The sequence below is a fragment of the Macrobrachium rosenbergii genome, chromosome 59, assembly GCF_040412425.1.
Source record: "Macrobrachium rosenbergii isolate ZJJX-2024 chromosome 59, ASM4041242v1, whole genome shotgun sequence".
NCBI classification, from domain to species: domain Eukaryota; kingdom Metazoa; phylum Arthropoda; class Malacostraca; order Decapoda; family Palaemonidae; genus Macrobrachium; species Macrobrachium rosenbergii.
In genome coordinates this window covers 8178681-8198231 of record NC_089799.1, presented here as the reverse complement: position 1 = coordinate 8198231, position 19551 = coordinate 8178681, and the positions used below count along the sequence as shown (strand labels likewise).

The following is a 19551-nucleotide window of genomic DNA, read 5'->3' as shown; positions in this document are numbered from 1 at the left end:
AAGTATAAGCCGTGACATTCCATGTGGAACACTCAAGGATTCTCTCGTCGTAATCTGAGTCCAGAAGGCGCAGTCACTTTCATCTGTTTTTCAGGGCTAAAAGTTTATGTTGGGCTTAGTATCTGAGAATCTCTCGTCAGGGCAGGTGTGTGTACAGGTAGGTTAACACCCAGAGTGAACAGGAATTATATAAACAGGTACAGTTTCGAAACGCTAAACTCATCACACAAACAAACGCACTGCTCCTAAAAGAAGTTACCAAGATCATCGCCATAGCAACTGCTCGGTAAAATATGGCGTTCATTGCCTGTCAGATGGTGATTTGAGGGTAATTGTGGGTCCCTGAAAAAGGGCCAGCTTTCTCACAAGTGACTGATGATTAGTGGCTAAGAACAGAGGTCGTGAACTTTGACCTACGCAAAGCGGGGTTCAAGTCGCAAAGTGTCTGCTACTGTATATATATATATATATATATATATATATATATATATATATATATATATATATATATATATACATATATACAGTATATATATATATATATATATATATATATATATATATATATATATATATAGAGAGAGAGAGAGAGAGAGAGAGAGAGAGAGAGAGAGAGAGAGAGAGAGAGAGAGAGAGTCTATGAACTACATACAGACAGTAAGCAAGTGGACTTAATTGCACATTAGTTATGGTCATATTTAGGTTAGATCTCAGAGTGAAAGTCATGGAGAAACTTTATAACTATCATACTAAATATCAAACGTCATATAAACAGTAAAAGATCCCTCCTTTGCAGTGTCTTGTAAGTCCAATAAAATCAGCTGCTGAATATTTTGCTTTATACACTATCTTAATCGATACGCCGGATAGAATTGGAAAATGACGCATTTATCTGCACTGAACTTAATTCTGGCGACAACGAGAATCGTTACATCACGTATTCTGACTTTCTATGCCAGTCATGCACTCAAGTACCCTTTAAGAATCTTTCTAAGCCTTCCTCGACGCGAGTGTCGCAATCGAGTGCTACGAAGCCAGCAATCTTTTCATTATATACTGTATATCTTAGGGAATTCAGGCTCGCATATTTTTGTGTCTACGAGCAAAAATAAGGGTTCTACCCAGTCACGCAAGCGTAGCGTAATGTACATATTTCTGTTACAGTGACTGTAGTATCAGTCACATGGATGATGCAGAAAAAAAAAGTAAAAAAAAAAAAATGATGGATTGCAATCTGGGAACTGCCAGACATACAAAGTTTGTTTAGTGTCAAATTCGTACTCTAAAAGAGAGAGAGAGAGAGAGAGAGAGAGAGAGAGAGAGAGAGAGAGAGAGAGAGAGAGAGAGAGAGAGAGAGAACACACATCTACGCAACAAATGCAAGTAGCCTACTGTTCATCTTAGGTGTACTAGTCAGCTAAAATTAATTCCGCACGAGCTTCTTGACACTGCTTTTCACATAACCACCCAGCAACCAGTCATTGCCAAGAGTAAAGGAGTCAAAACCAGTTTTCGAATTCGGCGCTGGTTTTATTTTTATCTTTCTTTTTTCTTTTTACTCGTCTCGACGTGTGGCAGAGCCGGGGCTTTAAACCAGCCCTATGACCTACTTAAGACGGGCGGCCGGATAAATCGAAGATAACGAAAGATAGCGATTTCTTAGAATATTACCAAGTGAATGTACTTATTAAAATAAGGTCTAAGGCATATAATGATAAAAGTATATTGGAAGTATTGATTAACAGTGAACGGACATTCTGTTGACAAACTGAAGTCAATGTGTCAAATGGGAGCCGACCAAAAGACGCGAGGCTCCCTCGAGTGAACGACCTATTTACGACCTAATTTGCGATTTCGCTAATGGTCCAAACCAGCCATTGCCATCATATGCGACGGTAACGACCCATTCTTCACGAGGTAGGTCATTATTACTTTAAAATCTCATAGTTTAGTCATTAATGGTGAGGTATACCGTAGCTATTATTAAGGCTGTTAACGTATGCTACGATTGAGACGTTTATTTTCATTTTTTTCTAATGTTGTGTTCTTGTTAGCTTGACGAAATTGATATTAATTTAAATGGAAATGTGATTAAAGATAATGGGAAGAAAGGAAAATGAGTGAAAACCACCGGTGTACGGTACCCTAACCTCCCTACCTAACCTAAGCTAACAAGCCCAAAGGCGCCGGCTCCAACCTTATTTCACTTGACCCTTAAGCTATGGATTCACACATGGGTTGCCGGTTTACGTTACTGAGAATAGATGTAAAGAATAAGTACATATCAAACCTGAAATGAAAAAATAATAACTTCTCCTTTATACAAGTACACAAGGCCTCAGCCTTAGGGTGATGACGCATGAACAGTATTTTGCATCACTGAAAACAGAATGTGCTTGATTAAATTACGCAATGCAGCACATGTACAAATGTGCAGTGACATCACAATTTGTGAGAAAAGAAATAATTAAACACTATGTACCATGTAAAAAAAGAAAACAAAGCAAGATTATTTGGTAAAAATGCAGATTACTATGATGCCCTTTTAGTTCGGTAACTACCAGTTCACGTGCAAAATGTGCGGCGTTTTTCGTACAAGTCCCTTGGCGATGAACACGAAAGCATAAATAAAAGACGTTTAATATTATAAACATAAACAAAAGGTGGTAATTCTAAGGAAGGATTCTAAGGGATATTGTTTATTACATGTAATGAAATTTTTTGACTGAACAATATAGAAAAGTGTGTAAATAATGCAGTACACGTGAGATAATCTGATAAATGTAACAAGATATGAGAAATTTGCCATCTTTTGTTTATGCTTTTATGTTCATCCCTGAGGGGCTTGTACTAAATATAGCAGAAGCTCAGCGGGATGCTGAGTTTGGTACTAGTCCTCGGGCATGAAAGTGAAAATGTAAACAAAAGATGGTCAATTTCTCAAATGATCTCACCTGTACTGTGTTATTTACCACCTTTTCTATGTGTTCCGTCCAAACAATTTCATTAATGAATAATATCTCCATGCAGAGCTCTTCCTTAGAATTACCCAAAGGGCGGTCATTATTCTGGTTGGCAACTGGCTGGAGTCAGACCATGGTAGTAGTTTGTGGTTTTATTGATTACTTTTAAAACTTCTTCCTGTGCATATTGATGTTATTAATAATTTCCAAAGTTTCTGCAATTAAAAAATGCATCGTAGGCTTGTTATGTCCGGGTTAATGCTGTAGGTGAGGAATTTAATTTCTCGCTTAGCTGTTTTTCTGACTAAACTTTCACAATTTCTGACTAAACTTTCACATTTCCCTTCAGCTACAGTGACAAAAGCTGGATTGGTTAGACACAGAACATTTGTTTTGTGATAAAGGCTTGTACATCTAAGAAAAACATAATTTAACTTAAGAAAAATAGTAGTTTGCTCCAACAAAGTATACAGATCGTCACCTAATATATGAGAGACATACTCTGTGCCAGAGTGTGGCATTCTTTTATGAACACCTTAGTTTAAGAAGGGTTTAGGTAATGTCATCCCATCCGTATGTGGGAGATATAGCTCGGTAGGTAATAATTATTGTAAAACCCATGATAAGAATTAGGTCTGCTCCCCCCAACTCGTGTTAGGGAAATGAGGGAATCACCTACTGAATCACCATGTGTCAACATAGCCTAACACACATTTCACCAATATCTATTAGGCTGGCCTAAGTTAGCCTAGGATTACAGGGTATGGATTATTTTAGGTTTGTGTTACTTGGTATCATGGTAAGCTAGTCATAGCTACTTTCCAGTGTGGTAATGTTCAAACAGTTTTCCCGTATAAATTAATGGTAGCCGCTTCATCGCCCTACAGCACTTCAGCACGCAAAAGATTTCATGGGAACATTCTGCTCTTAGATAGGGGAGGGGTAACTAGTACTGCTGCTGGAGCTATTCAGTTTTGTTGCTTTCCCCCACTCAAATCCATGGTTCACAAAACAGGTCCCCTATAGTCTAACTACCTTGAATGGGTAAGAGGTTGGGTCTTTTATTTTCATCGCTGAACAACACCTTACATTAAAACCATTGAAAATTTGAAAATGCACAAAAAGGGTATAAATTGTCTAAATTTGATATCAATTCAGTTTTTGTTTGGGAAGATTAAAAAAAAATATAAAAATAATATGCACCATCAGCTGTATTAATTGCTTGTACTGTGACACAGTCACATTTCAATAGAGGTCACTAATAAACCACCAAAAGAAACCGGAAATGTAACAGTTTAACAGTTTTAGAAAAGTAAAATTGATCTAATATGAAAGTTTTTAATACAGGTAAAAATTACATCATTGTGATAAACTTAAAAAACTTTTAGATACTGTATATTATTTTCTACTGTAAGACTAAAATATGAGATTGGTTTACAAAGAACTACTGTACACACAAAACCTACATGAAACAATATCAATATTCAAGCAGTCTTAATTATTTTGCTGTTGTATTTAATTCTTTTTTATTCTGGGTTAGTCATTTGGGTAAGTAAACAGACACCATTGTTAATAACTTGCAATAGTTGCAACCAGCTGTGTTATTATTTATTTATTTTCCCATCCAAAAGCTGACTTCATAAAAACTTTGACAATTCATACCAATTTTCTGAACCTTTAATGTGTTCATTGGCAGTGTTTGGTGATATCCAGTGGTAGAAAGGCCTACTATGGGGAATGGTCACCAAAAAAAGGAGTGGTTTACTCAAAACATGAATGTCAAAAACAAACCACAAAGCAAACTGATGCTTACAAGAGAGAGCCAAAATGGCAAAAATTACATACATTTTTAATCAAGTAGAGATTTGGGTAGGAAACCCTTTTTTGATCCACTTTTCAGAGTGATGGAGCAATAAATTTATGCAGAGTCACAAACACATTTACCCCGAGCAAATACATTTTGCATTAGCTGTGTTCGTTCCTTCTTACTTACAGATGCTGTTTTATACATGAAGCAGTTTTGCAAAAACCAGTGGTAAACAACTACCGTACCAATATGGATAAAAATCTTTTGAAAATTATGGTTTGTATGCTAGATGATATTGTAGTTAAAAGATAATTTTATTGCGGTGGACACCCAAAACCATTTACAGTATACTTTTTGATCACTTAGACATTTTTGATGTGGGCCTTAAAATACTGTATTTACTTTTTTACACTTCAGAGTTCTTTGAAACTGATGACATTCAGCAAATATGGCTCCCTCACTTGCATTTTCACGCCACAAGACACTCTTATGGATTGCACGGATGTCTTTCAAGGCTCACAGAAATATGGTAAGTAGTAATGGAGGCTTGCATGCATGTTTTGCTCTTTACCACCTTGTAATAATGCTGGATTATCTGCAAGTAGTATTTAGTGTTTAGAGGTGAATAATACAATAGTCTGATATTATTTTTTGATAGCGTAGCTGCTGTTCATCTCCAAAGGAGTTACACTCTCATGGTCCGCCAGTCACTGCGGCAACCAAAAATAAGTTTTTCCTATGCCAAAACCTGTTTTAGTGATGATAAAGTAGTAGACAACAGATATATTTATAAGGCGTGCATTATAGCTCTACAGAAAAAATTAGATATCCTATTACTAGAACCAATGTGCCTGATTTAATTAAATGCACAAGACACACTACTTTTTTAGTATGTATCATGAGCAAATTGATGGTTAATAGGTAACATAAACAACTTTAAGTTCTGCAACATACCCACTACCCAAAAGCGGTGGTGTCCATTCTGTACACTGATGAACTAAAGTACTGTAATAATGACCCTCATAAGAAACTGTAGTTTATGCTTGTAAAATGGTAGATAAGAAAATCTTTTGGTGCCCCAAGTTGAAGATCAAAATTTATGATTAGAAATAATTGTACTTTGTATAGTGTAAAGATAACCAAAGTATCATTTATATCAAATAAATTTGTTTTGAATGCAATCATAATGTTTGTCTAATTTTTATTTTTTTTCTTCACAGAGTGCAACTACACAGACAAATAGGTACAGGAATGGCCCAGATCAGGTAATTGTAAAGTTCTGTTTCTACTCAATCCCTTGTAAGCTTGGGGTGCACATATTGTTTTACCTGTATATTGTCACACTGCCCAGTACCAGAGTTCCTTCACTTCTTTTACTGCAAAATGTTGAAACTGTCTTCTCAGCATTATTTTGGATGCTGTTGCTCATAAGTTTAAGAGAGTTTGAAATTCTACTCTGAAGGGTCTTGTCATTATGCCTTCATGTTCAGATATTTCCTAGTGATTTTTTATTTATGATTCCATGTTTCTTTCATTACCTGTTTGTCTGTACTTTACTATGCTTCTCCTGACTGCATCTGTTTTTCACATAATTATTGGAATTCTATTATATGAGCACTAGTCTAGTTAATTAAGATATTTCTGATTTGCTCTATAAAAATGTGTACACACCATGAAAGTTTGGAAAGTGATAACAAGGTTGTTTTTACTGTATAAATATTATGTTACTTCAAGGGAGGGAAGGCCAGCTACAATAGATTCCTAAAATAGACTCCCAGTTCAAGGGAGGGAGGGCCAGCTACAATAGATTCCTAAAATAGACTCCCAGTTTTAGATATCTAGCAATTACAACATAAGGTGTAACAGAAGCAGATGCTATGAAGAGTGAGAATCTTTTATGTTAAACTGTATTGGCTTTGTCTGAGTCTCCTGTGTAAATGACTTAGATGGTTCACACTTCTATGAATGCAGTTATACCTTCCATTTCTTATGACTTCAGTTGAGGTACAGTGCAATGCTATGAATTTTTCTATTGCACTACAGTAAAGGAAAGAATGTACCTCTTCTGTAACTGTATGTATTTTCTGACTTATTGCCTGGATTTATAATTCATCCGTGATTTTTTCTTCCAGATTCTTCCTGCAACGTCATTAAAGGCTTGGACTGCTGATGGTGCTGTAAAATTACAAATTAGTGAGGAGGAAATGAAAATACTCCCACCTATCTCAGTCCATACACTGTTGCACAAGAGGGCTACTAAAAACCCCAATGCTATTGCTTTAGCAGCTAAGAAGGATGGGAAATGGAAGTAAGTACTTCATTGTGCTTTGCTAAAAGAGGTGCTGACATACTTTTAGAAACTCTAGAGATGATGTCTGCACTTATGAAAGCTGTGTAATTTGTAAGCTGACTGCATTTGCATTGTTGTACAGTATTGTAGTTTATCTTGCACTTTAAAGCCTATGTACACTGTTGTGCCTCTTTGCTCTGATATTTAGGTGCTCCTATGTACCCTTGATATTCACTCTGCAGTAATAGAGAAGTTGAACAGCAAAATGATGGGAGAAACCCTATGAAATATAAAAGAGGTTGAAGTAATAATAGAATGTATAGACATTTTACATTTAAACTGAGAATAAAGAGATTCTACTGAATCAAGAGCCCTGTTGCCCATCATAGCTTCAGCATAGAATATACTAAAATAGCTACCTAGGCTACCTCAAACTACAGTACAGTAATGGCTGTGTGTTATAACAAATACAGTTTTTGAAGAAAATTGCCTTTTTTCTTTTTTAAGTACAAACCCATTACAATACTGTACTTGACAAGAAGTGCCAACTCCTTGCCCTTCAGTTTTGTGGAATGATCAGACAGCACAGAATGGCTTCTTTATAAAGTGCGTGTGGTTAGCTGCTTACCGCAGTATTAGACTACCATAAAGTTCAATTTTGTAATAAAAAAATGAGCTTTGTTTAAAATTGCAATTTTTTGCTGGTACAAATTAATGCCTCTCTTATTTGCATACTGAATTGTTTGCTTTCAGGTACTGGACATACAAGGATTATTATGATGAATCGAGGGTAGCTGCAAAAGCTTTCATTAAACTGGGGTTGGAGCGTTTTCAAGGTGTTTGCATAATGGGAGGAAATGCACCAGAGTGGGTTATTGCTAACTTTGGTGAGTTTTCTATTTCAACTGCTTAATGAAGCACAGTTGATATAAAATATATGTAGGCATTGTTCTGCAAGGCATTCAGTATGTTTTTTATTTTCTCCTTGAATCTGCTTGGCAAAGTTATATGTATACTGTATTACCATAATTTTATGAGTGTACTCTTGGATATTAGAATTCTATTAACATTTTGAGAATTTTTAAAGTAAGAAAGGAATCTTTTTATGTACTGACATTTTTATGCGTTTTACTTTTGATGCTTTTGTAAGTTCCAATGGCTGTTTGGTGATCTGTGCAGATTACTTTATAGTGTCCTATTGTCTTTTTTGTAAGTCTTAGTACTTACTCTACATTTCTTACAAGTAGAATGCTTCCATAAAAGATTAAATTTGGAAAGTCAGTATTTTACAGAATACAAGCCATTCACCGATTGTTAATGAATCAGAAAATCCCACAAACAGTTCCCAATGATAACGGGGCAAGAGAGTGGTGCTAATGTATATGTATATGTTGAGTTTTGTATGCTTGTATTTTGTAAGATACTTGTCAATTGAGTGAATGTACAGGATCATATCTCATTATTTATTGATATTGCAGGTGCCATATTTGCGGGTGGTTTAAGTGCTGGTGTTTACCCTACCAGTACCCCTGAAGCTTGTAGGTATCTAGCTGATAACTGTAAAGCTCAGATACTAGTTCTAGAAGATAAAGCGTGCCTAGATAGATTTCTTGCTGTGAAAGATTCACTACCGTGTGTGAAGGTTTGAACCATGTAAACCCATATAGTGCATGCATAACTAATTAACATCAACTATGATAATTCAGACTAGCTCACTTTTTGGATTTTGTGTTCTCACATTACACCATGCTGGTCTTCAAAGCTTAAAAAGACTGTAATACACTGTGGCACATCAGTTAATCAGATTTTTTGAAAAGTTAGATTTTTTTTCATTAATGCTGGCCAAATTTATCAAGAAAATAGGTTGAGTGGCACAATTGAAAGTCCTTCCCATTTGCATCTCAGAAACAGCTAGTGTTTTGTCATTTGAGTGTTGAGCTAAACTTGCTTGAAGGTTCTTTATTTTTTAAATTCTGGTGTCTTCTTGTTTAGCTTTGGGATGTGAGCACAAGAATTCTTTTGATACTGCATCAGCTTCATTGATGGCAATTACTTCTTTGTAATACCCATTGTAATGTTCAGTTAAACACCTGTCAGCACTAACAGCATGTGGAAGTTTAATGCAACAGCTGTTCCTTTAATCCTTTTTAAGAGGTAAGGTATACTTATCAAAAGATGTACATTTTCACTTTTATGATTATTTCCAATCGTTTATACGATTTACTGCATAAATCACTTACATTTTACTAATGCATTGATGTCATTCAGGGTGAACAAACATATGATTAGAAATGAGTAAGGCCGTTTTTAAGTGAACGAGACCTCCCTTGATAGTGGGAGGCCCTTGTGTCACCTGCTGAAAACTTGCATTTCTTGTCTCGTGGAGATGTGCAACTATGCTCTTCTTTAGTTTCGTAATTGTTATTTCAGTTATGTAACAAAATCATTCGTATTAAAATTACAATGTGCTCTGGAACTCTGATGCTTTGGTTATAACTTTGTGCATGTTGGTGTTACTGGGGATTTGCTTAGGCTCATTATTTACATTCCCTTTTCTTTTTTAGAAACATTTGATCAAAATAATTATGAGCAGAGATGAAAATAGTAACTGAAGAGCTCAGGAGCCGTGCACCTCTTTCCTAAGTAGCTGCTTAGTATTAGTAAAAACAAGGTTTGTAATTCATATGAATAAATACAGAATTAAAGCATAATGCATGCTTCATATAAACCTATCAGAAATTAAAGTTTTCATCATGTGAGAAAGGTCTTCCCTGAAACAGGATCTCTCACCTATTGTCTTTACAAATTCACACATATTTGATAAGGGATTTACCATTTTTTCAGTAGTGCATTGACATAGTAAATGTGAGAAGTTTACTGTTGATGAAACAAAAACTTCTGTCATATAATTTTGTATATTTATTTGTAAGCTGAAAATGTTTAAATTGTGTGTAATATTGAAAATGATTTGTCATTAAATGGCCTGATAGTTTTGAATGTTTAAATTTTAATTTCAGGCCATTGTGCAGTGGTCAGGATCCCCAGGTGCAAGAGGAGTATTGTCTTGGGGTGATTTGATGGACATTGGGAAATTAGAATCAGAAGATGAGTTGAATGAGCGTCTTTCTTTGGCAGCAGTAAATCAGTGCTGCTACTTAACATATACTTCAGGTTAGTGGAACTAAAACCTTGTTTTACGCATATCCAACTTTGAAGACAAGCCACCCATCAATTTATAATGCTGATTCTGAGATCAGCACCTCATTTTAGGCACTCTGAAATAATCTCACTTGGCTGTAAAGATCCAGGGCAGTGGCACCTCTAATGGTAGTTCAATTCATTCCAAGAAGGAAACATCTGCTATTTTATCTTCCAGATTGTATTCTTACAATCTTGTTTCTTCATAATTTCCATGATTTATTTGTATTTTCCATTTTAGTTTCCTTAGGCCATGGGAATGATTTGTCCATAATTTCTTCAGTTACCTTAGATAGTTATTATGATATGTTTTTCCATGAGCTGAAGTTAAATACTGGCATGCCTGATGTACCATTGACCTGACGTTTTTTTTTATTAGCACTGGCCAGAACCACTACCAGAAATAAAACCAGAGCCACTCAAGCTTTCATGACCAGTGCTACTGCAGTGACCTATATCTAGAAAATCAGACAAACATATTGTTACTTTAAAGCTTTCTGAACAATAAAGAAATAGCAAATGTCACTTCATACTTGGAGTCTTTGTCCTTAACTATTATAGTAAGCATTTACCTTAAAGTCTGAACACCAAAGAAGTTTATATTTTTTAGACCAATAGGGAAATGTATTGGTAGGCAACCAGGTTAAAACCAGAACAATAAAATGCTTTTAGTTGAAGTTGGTTCTCCAGAGGAAAGTGAGAAGCTTTTGAACCTATCAGAGGCATCAGCTGAATGTACCCCATATTCAAACCCCAACATCAAGATTTTGATCTGTGCTTCCCAAGTTGACTTACTCTGAAGTGGAATTAGAAAGAGAACTTTGTGATGAAGAAATATTGAATGTGAAAAGAATGAAGAAAGAAATGAACAGTGATCTTTTGTTCCTCAGCCAAAGCTCTTATTACATTTCATGCTTTGAGACTCCTTGAGGTAGTACATGTTGGATGGCACAAGTACTTGGTCTAACAATTTACTTCCACCAAGGATTTTTTTTTTTTTTGTCAAAACTGGCCACATTGGAAATTCTTGGAGGAGTAGAGCTCAACAGAAATCACTGTATGCAATATTATGGTCTAGGGGAAATGTGGTATTTGAAGACACTCTAAATGTGCACACTCTGAAGAGGATGAAAAAATTTGATGTTATCTTTTTCTGCCTCAGGGGATGAGACACAGGTGGTTAGAGTCATATTCTTTGGGTTCTATGATACAGTACTACAAGTATTGAAAACAGCTTTGTGCCCTTAAAACATTAAATTTGTTTAAAGAATGTTTGATTTTTATAGCAGAGATCAGTAAAAATTTTAGCTTAAAATGGTGGAGGTGCTATGTTAGCAAAATTTTAAAACAAATCAAGGATGTATTTAGATTTGTTGCATTTCTTCTTACAGGTACCACTGGGCCTCCAAAAGGGGTAATGTGCTCCCAGGATAACTTGACCTATGTAGGAGAATTATACAGGAAAAATAATAACCATGAATTTGGAAAGGAGAGATTGGTGTCGTACCTTCCCCTGAGTCACATAGCAGCTCAAGTTGTTGATATTTATACCTGCATAACAATTCTTGGAGAATTATATTTTGCTGAACCAGATGCACTAAAGGGAACTTTAGTGAAGACATTAGCTGAGGTAAGTATTGTCATTTGGACAATTCATTATTCAGTAAGCAGATTTTATACAAATATTATTATTATTATTATTATTATTATTATTATTATTATTATTATTATTATTATTATTATTATTATTATTATTATTATTATTATTATTATTATTATTATTATTATTATTATTATTATTATTATTAAGAAGATGAAACCTATTCATATGGAACAAGCCCAAAGGGGCCATTGTTTGATATTTCTTTGGGCTCAACAGAACCAACCATTCTAGTATATCTGCAGTCAGTGGGTGCTCTTCTGCAGAGTGCCTTGAGGATGTGGAAACACAAAAAGACTTACATAAAGTAATGGTTTTGCATAAGAAAAAAAAAATAGTTTTATTGTTTAATAGATCAGGTGTTTAAAGTCATGATACTAATACATACATACATATCTGTTATTTTTACTGTACAAATAATGTACTGTAATTATGACAGTATTTTGAAAATATATGTATATGGTAAGACCCTCCCTCCCTCCCTTAACCATGGTCAATACATTCCAGTAAATACAGTAGAAAGCAGGTACCACATATAATGACAAAATGTACTTAGACTCCAAGTGTAATGTGATTTTTGTGTATGCGCATACATATTTGTTACCATTTGTTATTTAATATTAAATTTAGCAACATAAATTGGATCATAAAGTTGAATAACTATCTGTGCCACAGAAATGGTGTAGTTATGTGATTACTATACCACACACTGAACAGCACATCCAACCAATGCTCTTCTCAGTGTTTGCCTTAAAATGTATCCATAAAAAATTCTTCTGTGTCTGTTCATTTAATTTTATTTTTACATCTATCAATATTAATTTTTAACAAACTTTTGCCTAAATGATTGTTGCAAAAGTGCTCTTGAGTTGGTTGTTAGAGATATATCTTTATTACCCAGTCATTGAGTGATTGATGCCTTGTACTTCACATTTTAATTTAGATGAACACCTTAGGAAAACAAAGTAAGCTGGTTTTACATATCTGACAGATTTTGTTGTTCATTGTTGCTTCTTACAACTGCATATGATTAAATGACTCTTGATGTGAAGAAAAGTCACTTTAATTTATGCAAAATATAAATGCTTCTGTAAATAATTGATAGAGTTGTTTAAACTATATTGTAACAGTGCTCATCTTTATTTTAGATATTTAATGTTTTTAACTTTACTTCACATTCTGTTATTTGTTCACCAAAATTATTTGCTTATTTGTTAGTACTGTATGCAATGTTAACTGAAAACTGGGAAATTCATCATTATAATTACTGGAACTGACTTCAAAAAGATATTTCTTCTTGTAGGCACAACCAACAGGCTTTATGGGAGTACCCAGAGTATGGGAAAAGATGTATGAGAGTTTAATGAGGGCTGGAACTCAAGCACCATTGTACAAGAAAATTCTTGCCAAATGGGCTAAGGAACAAGGATTAAAATATTATCAAGCAGTTCTGGAGAACAGGTTGGTACTTTGTTTTTCTGTTTATTGAGTAAAGCTCTGTTGTCTTCTTTTTACCTTGGTAAAGACATTGTGAGAAAATATGCCTGGTTATACTGCATTTGTTTCCTTATTCTTAATCCAAGGCACTATTCCTTTCTAAAAGTCAGTGAGGAGGTCATTAAGTGATTTTTATTATTTTTCATTAAAAGGTCAGATGCTTTACTTTTATGTAGCAAATATAAACGCAGTAAGAGACTTTCGATGCTCAGAGTATATAAGAGAAAACAGAAAAGAGAGGGTGGAGAACTACCATGATGTGGTATAGGAGCAAATCTTAGAAGAGGGAGAACATTACTTATACGAGGAGGCACAGCGGGGAGAACATTACTTATACGAGGAGGCACAGTGGATTGCAGTACAGGTATCTGGAAGGAGAGTGAGAAAAAGATAAGTAACAGCAGATGAAATGGAAGGAGATTGCAATACCCCATTATTAAAAAAAAAAAAAATTTTTACGACTGTGAAAGACCTTTACTACTCTCCACAGAAGATGCATGGGCAGTTGAAAATCAAAATAGATGTGACTACGATGCATATATTCCAATGACAAAGTTACTGGAAATATGATGCTAAGAGGATGAGATCTCAAAAGTGGAGATGGTCTGGGATGTGTATTGAAGAGGACATAGGCAGTTAGTCAGAAAAGTAGAAGTTATTGAAGTAGCAGGGCAAAGCCCAGTACTCTACAGTGAGAATGCTGACAAATCAGTCAAAAGTTAACTACAGGTAATGGCATTTGAAAAATAATTGCTGGGCCTGTGTCATGATAAAACAGGGTTTGACGTAGGAAAAACCTATTTTTGGTAGTCGCTCTTTCGTCCTCAAGGAGTTACCTTCCATGGTCTACCAGAGCTCCATGGTGACCAGACTAATATCAAAGAATTCTCTTCTAGTTGGTCTTTTGGCCAGGTATTGTGTCGTAATGATTAACATTATAACACATGATGGCGTATGTAATGGACTCAAAGATAAGAGGGCACTTTCCCTTATCTTCAGTGAAACTGAACCCAGTTTTTCCAACGTCAAAAGAACCTGCAAGAAAGAGAAGTGACTATTGCGCGTGCACATCCGCCCTCTTGTTTACAACCGGGCCGTTAAAAGACCAAAGAGCCATTACTCTCTGTTGGTCAATGCAGGTTGATCCTTGCCCAAATCCCATGCCTTTTCGTCAGGGAAGTGGGAGGGTTTTTGAGGACTCAACAGCGACTACCAAAAATAGGTTTTTCCTACGTCAAAACCTGCTTTTTGATAGTGTAGTCGCTGTTTCGTCCTCAAGGAGCTTTACAAAAGAAATTGACAGGTGACAAAAAAGGCTTAAGCTCCTGCTTTTTAATCCCAACACCCCAAAGAAATTAACATTTCCAGTCCAAGGTCAAGCCACAGATTTCAAGTCCCATTCTTTATTCCAAATACTTTTCAGGTTTGATACCAAGGAACAAGAAACTATACATGAACTTACGTTTTAACACATACAACTTACCTGTTAGTTACATATAGCTTTAGTCTTGACGTCACGGCAAAATTTCAAAACGCATGCAGCGCCAGTCCGAATATCGGGTGATCGCCTACCTGCCCTCTGTCGGGTACTAGGAACTATTCCAACATGCTCCAGAATAATTTTGCCGTCACGCGGGCGACATTGTTGTCGGTACTCGAGCGAAATTTCATTGTATCTGCCTACATCGAAATGTTTTCACTTGGTGAAGTACTCTTTGTTGGTTTGCGGCTTTGCCAGTTATTTTTGTCACCTATTTAGTCAGGTTTTCTGATAATTATGTCAGATTCTGGGTCTTATACCTTTAGGGTTTGCAGCAAAGGCTGTAAGACGAGGTTGGTCAAGGCTAGTCTTGATCCTCATTCAATTTGTGTGGCTTGTAGAGGTCAGGAAATGTTCATATGAGAGGAAGTGTGATGAATGTGTCAGTATGACTGAAAAAGATTGGAAGGCTCTATCTAAGTATGTAAAGAAGCTTGAGAAAGATAGAGCCAGGAAAGCTTTAGCTAGAAGTTCTTCTTCTCTCTCTCAGAAACCGAATCTCCATTAGCTATGCAGGAAACTTCTATTAATATCCCCGTGGCTACTAATATTCCTATTCCTGACTCTGATATCCCTGAACCCGTTACCGTGTCTGAGTATCAAGTCCAGATGGACGCCAGATTTAACCTTATTGTGGGCGCCATGGAGGATATTGGCGTTAATGTGAAATCCCTTCATGAGCGTATGGATTCTTTCCAAAATATTGTGAATAATTTAAGTGCAGTGCAAAGTGTTAGTGTGGTGGAGGAGGAGGTGGTTGCTCGGCCTACTCGTTCTCCTAGACCTAAGCCTCTGTCAAGCTCCCCTGCTCCTGGGAGAAGACATGCTGAAAGTCCAAGGGAGGCGAGTGGGGTCTGCTCACGAGCAGCCGCCCCTCGAACAGTCCTGTTGTTTCCCAGGCTGTTTCAGAGCGCCGTTGGAAAGGCGACTCAAGGAAGTGTCTTTCTTCAAGCTCCAGTGATTCGCCTCAGAGGCTGGAGATTTCAACGAGTCTAGACCATTGAAGAGGTCCAGGAATCTTTCGCCTTCAGCGGTTCAGAAGAAGAAGCCATTTAAGCTTATCACAGCCTTCCTGTAGTTTTTGGGAGAGTCCGAGAGATTTTCATCGTCAGAAGAGTCTTCTCCCAGGCGCAAGGCTCATGTGCGCAAGAGGTATAAGACTTCCCATTCGGTGTTGCCCAGCGTTCCCGGTGTTTCTCCTTTGGTTTCACGTAAGCCTATTGTGGCTTCTGCGCCTCTTCCTCATCACGATCCTGGCTCTACTGATCATCGTTCCCCAGTTGGATCCTCGTCTACTCATGACTTTCTTCGAGTTATGCACAAGAAAATTGGAAGCATTCTTGGCGGGCTCGGAAGGCCTGGTTCTTCTCCAGCTAAGCCTTCTGAAGTGTATTTGATGCCTCCTCCTTCGTCTCGAGCTCGGAGCGCCCAGTAAAAGCTCCTCCTCGATCTGTGTCTCTTGATCCTCCTTTGGTTCAGGATCAGGCTCGTACGCCTAGTCAGGCTCAGGCGCTCCTCAAGATTTAGCGCTCTCTCAGGCTCAAGCGCCTCAGGTAGCGCCAGGTGAGGCGCCATCCCAGGCTCCTTTGTGGCGCCAGTTCAAGCTCCTCTTGTGGCGCCAGTTCAGGCTCCTCTTGTGGCGCCAGTTCAGGCTCCTCTTGTGGCGCCAGTTCAGGCTCCTCTTGTGGCGCCTACTCAGGCTCAGGCTCCTACTCCTCCTTCACAAGATGTGTATGTGCAAGCGGAAGGTTTTTCTCCTATTTCGTCTGAGGAAGAAGTTGTGGAAGAGTTTCCTGTAGACGAACCAGACTCCTCTCGCTCGGATTATAAGAAGCTTCTTCGCTTCTTTATTGATAATTTTCCTGAGGATTTTACACCTGCGGCTCCGGCTTCCCCTCTCTCTCAGTACGCAAGAGACTCGAAGCCTCCTACCTCTTCCTTTATGAAGTTAGTGCTTTCTATTTCAGCCAAAAAGGCATTAAAGAAAATGAACTCCTGGTTGGAAGACAAACGTGATCAGGGGAAACCACTTTCTGCTTCCCTCCTTCCAAGCTTTCTACTAAGACGAAGGCTTGCTACGACACTGGGGAAGTTTTCTCTCTGGGAGCTTCTGCCTCCTCTCAGGGAGACTTCTCCAGTCTCGTTGACTCTACTCCATCGTTCTGCGATGAACTCGGCTCGGATTTTCTTCTCTCCTTCAGAGTTGGACCACCTTTTGAAGAACGTTTTCAGAGTTTTGGAAGTCATCAGTTTTATGGACTGGACTATTGGCGCTTTGGGTAGGAAGGTAAAGTCTTTTGGTCTTTCCGAGCGCATTTCGATGATTTCTCTTCTGTTATGTCCTGCTTAGATAAAGGGATTCGTGACGGTGCGTCTGAGTTAGCCTCCATCTTCACGTTAGGAGTTCTTAAGAGCTTACAACTTTGGTGCTCTTTTTGTCGCTCGTGGAGTTTCTAGGACTCAAAGATCGGCTCTTCTTTTCGCACCTCTGGATAAGAAGTACCTTTTCCTCAAGAACTTGTGGCCGAAGTGTCGAAATCCCTTACTCAGAAGTCCACACAGGACCTTTTGGCGCAATCCACTCGGAAACCAAAAGCTCCTCAACCTTCTCTGCCAGCGCAAACTCGTCCTCTAGTTAATCAAGATAGGCCCTTTCGTGGCAGGCCCCTCACCCGTGACAGTATCTCGTTTCCGGGCAAAGCAAGATTTGTCTCCAAGACTATCAAACCCTCAAGTAAAAAGTGATCTGCATGTCCTCCATGCACTAGTCGGAGCCAGACTTCAGCAGTTCTGGCAAATTTGGGAGGAGATCGGAGCGGACCAGTGGACCACGTCCGTGCTGAAGGAAGGATATTCTATCCCTTCCTCAAGAGGCCCCTCTTGCAACAGAACCTTTAGCTTTGACAGCATATTCCAGCAACTTAGAAAAATGCTCGGTTCTGAGTGCGAAGTAGACTCCATGCTTTTAAAAGGAGCGATAGAGATCGTGGAAGAAGTCAACTCTCCAGGCTTTTACAACCGCCTTTTTCTTGTTCCAAAGGCCTCAGGCGGCTGGAGACCAGTCCTGGACGTGAGTTCTCTCAACCTTTTCGTGGAGAAAACCAGTTTCTCGATGGAGACGACGCAATCCGTCCTCAATTCTCTTCGTCCGGGGGATTGGATGGTCTCAATAGATCTGCAGGACGCTTACTTTCACATTCGATCCATCCCGCGTCCAGGAAGTTTCTTAGGCCGTTTTCCAGGAGAAGACTTATCAGTTCAGGACTCTGTGCTTCGGTCTGTCCACAGCCCCTCAAGTATTCACAAGAGTTATGTCCACTGTTGCCAAAGCTCTTCATCTCAGAGGAATAAAGATCTCTCTCTATCTCGACGATTGGCTCCTTCGTTTCCCAGTCTCAGCCTCAGTGCTTGGAGGATTTGCAAGTAACTCTCGACTTGACACAGAAGCTAGGACTTCTAATCAATTGGAAGAAGTCTCACCTATCTCCCTCACAATCCAGGATCTATTTAGGAATGAGACTGGAAACAGTTCCTTTTCTGGCTTTTCCGTCAGATCAAAGAATCTCGGACTGTCTCAAAAAAGTCCAGAACTTTCTGGATATGGATACCTGTTCCGCAAAGGCTTGGATGAGCCTCCTGGGAACTCTGGCGTCAATAGAAAGTTTGTCTCCCTGGGAGACTTCACATGAGGCCCCTTCAATTCTACCTCAGGGAGCAATGGAACAGGAAAACGCTTCCAGACTCCTTCTCCTTTCCAATCTCGGACCTTATCAAGGAAGATCTAAGGTGGTGGTTAGATCAAAGAAAATTAGAGAAAGGTCTCTCTCTATTTCCGTCGAACCCAACCACGAACTGTTTGCAGACTCAGAAGTAGGATGGGGAGCGACGTTGGGTGTAAAAGAAATTTCAGGTTTGTGGAATGCGACAGAAAAGAATGGCACATCAACAAGAAGGAGTTGAAAGCAATCCACCTGAGTCTCATTACACTTCCTACCATTCGTACAGGGACAAACAGTTCTGGTTCATTCAGACAGCACCACAGCGTTGTCTTACATAAAAAAAAAACAGGGGGCACTCATTCTTACTCCCTCAGCGAGGTAGCAAGAGACCTCCTTTTGTGGGCAGAGAAGCACAAGATTCTGCTCCTAACAAGATTCATTCAGGAGCCCTCAACGTGAGAGCGGACTCCTTGAGCAGGAAGCACCAGGTTCTGTCCACAGAGTGGATTTTGCACGAAGAAGTGTGCAAGTCGCTGTGGAGACTTTGGGGTCAACCTCTGGTAGACCTGTTCGCGACGAACAAATCGAACAGGCTCCCAATCTTCTGCTCTCCTGTCCCGGACCAAGCAGCCTTCCAGACGGACGCAATGCTACTGAATTGGTCGGGTCTGGACCTTTACGCCTTCCCGCCGTTCAAGATGTTAGGTGCGGTGTTGAGGAAATTTCAGCACCACTCCAACACCAGGATGACTTTGATAGCCCCCTTCTGGCCTTCCAGGGATTGGTTCCCAGTTCTCATGGATCTCTTGATCGACTTCCGAGGAGCCTTCCAAACAGAGTAGATTTACTCAGACAGCCCCACTTCAGGAGATTTCAC

General features: G+C 38.4%; 1 protein-coding gene across 1 annotated transcript in view; it reads left to right on the top strand.

Moving 5' to 3' along the window:
• The first annotated feature begins 1576 nt into the window (after positions 1-1576).
• LOC136837387 (long-chain-fatty-acid--CoA ligase ACSBG2-like) overlaps positions 1577-19551 on the top strand; it is a 38654-nt gene continuing 20679 nt past the window's right edge. Inside the window, exons 1-9 of the mRNA XM_067102152.1 lie at positions 1577-1917; positions 5188-5299; positions 5991-6035; positions 6903-7078; positions 7814-7947; positions 8539-8702; positions 10078-10231; positions 11650-11888; positions 13222-13379. Coding sequence (XP_066958253.1) covers positions 5219-5299; positions 5991-6035; positions 6903-7078; positions 7814-7947; positions 8539-8702; positions 10078-10231; positions 11650-11888; positions 13222-13379 — 1151 coding nt within the window. The 5' untranslated portion in view covers positions 1577-1917; positions 5188-5218. The remainder of the gene's footprint in view (positions 1918-5187; positions 5300-5990; positions 6036-6902; positions 7079-7813; positions 7948-8538; positions 8703-10077; positions 10232-11649; positions 11889-13221; positions 13380-19551) is intronic.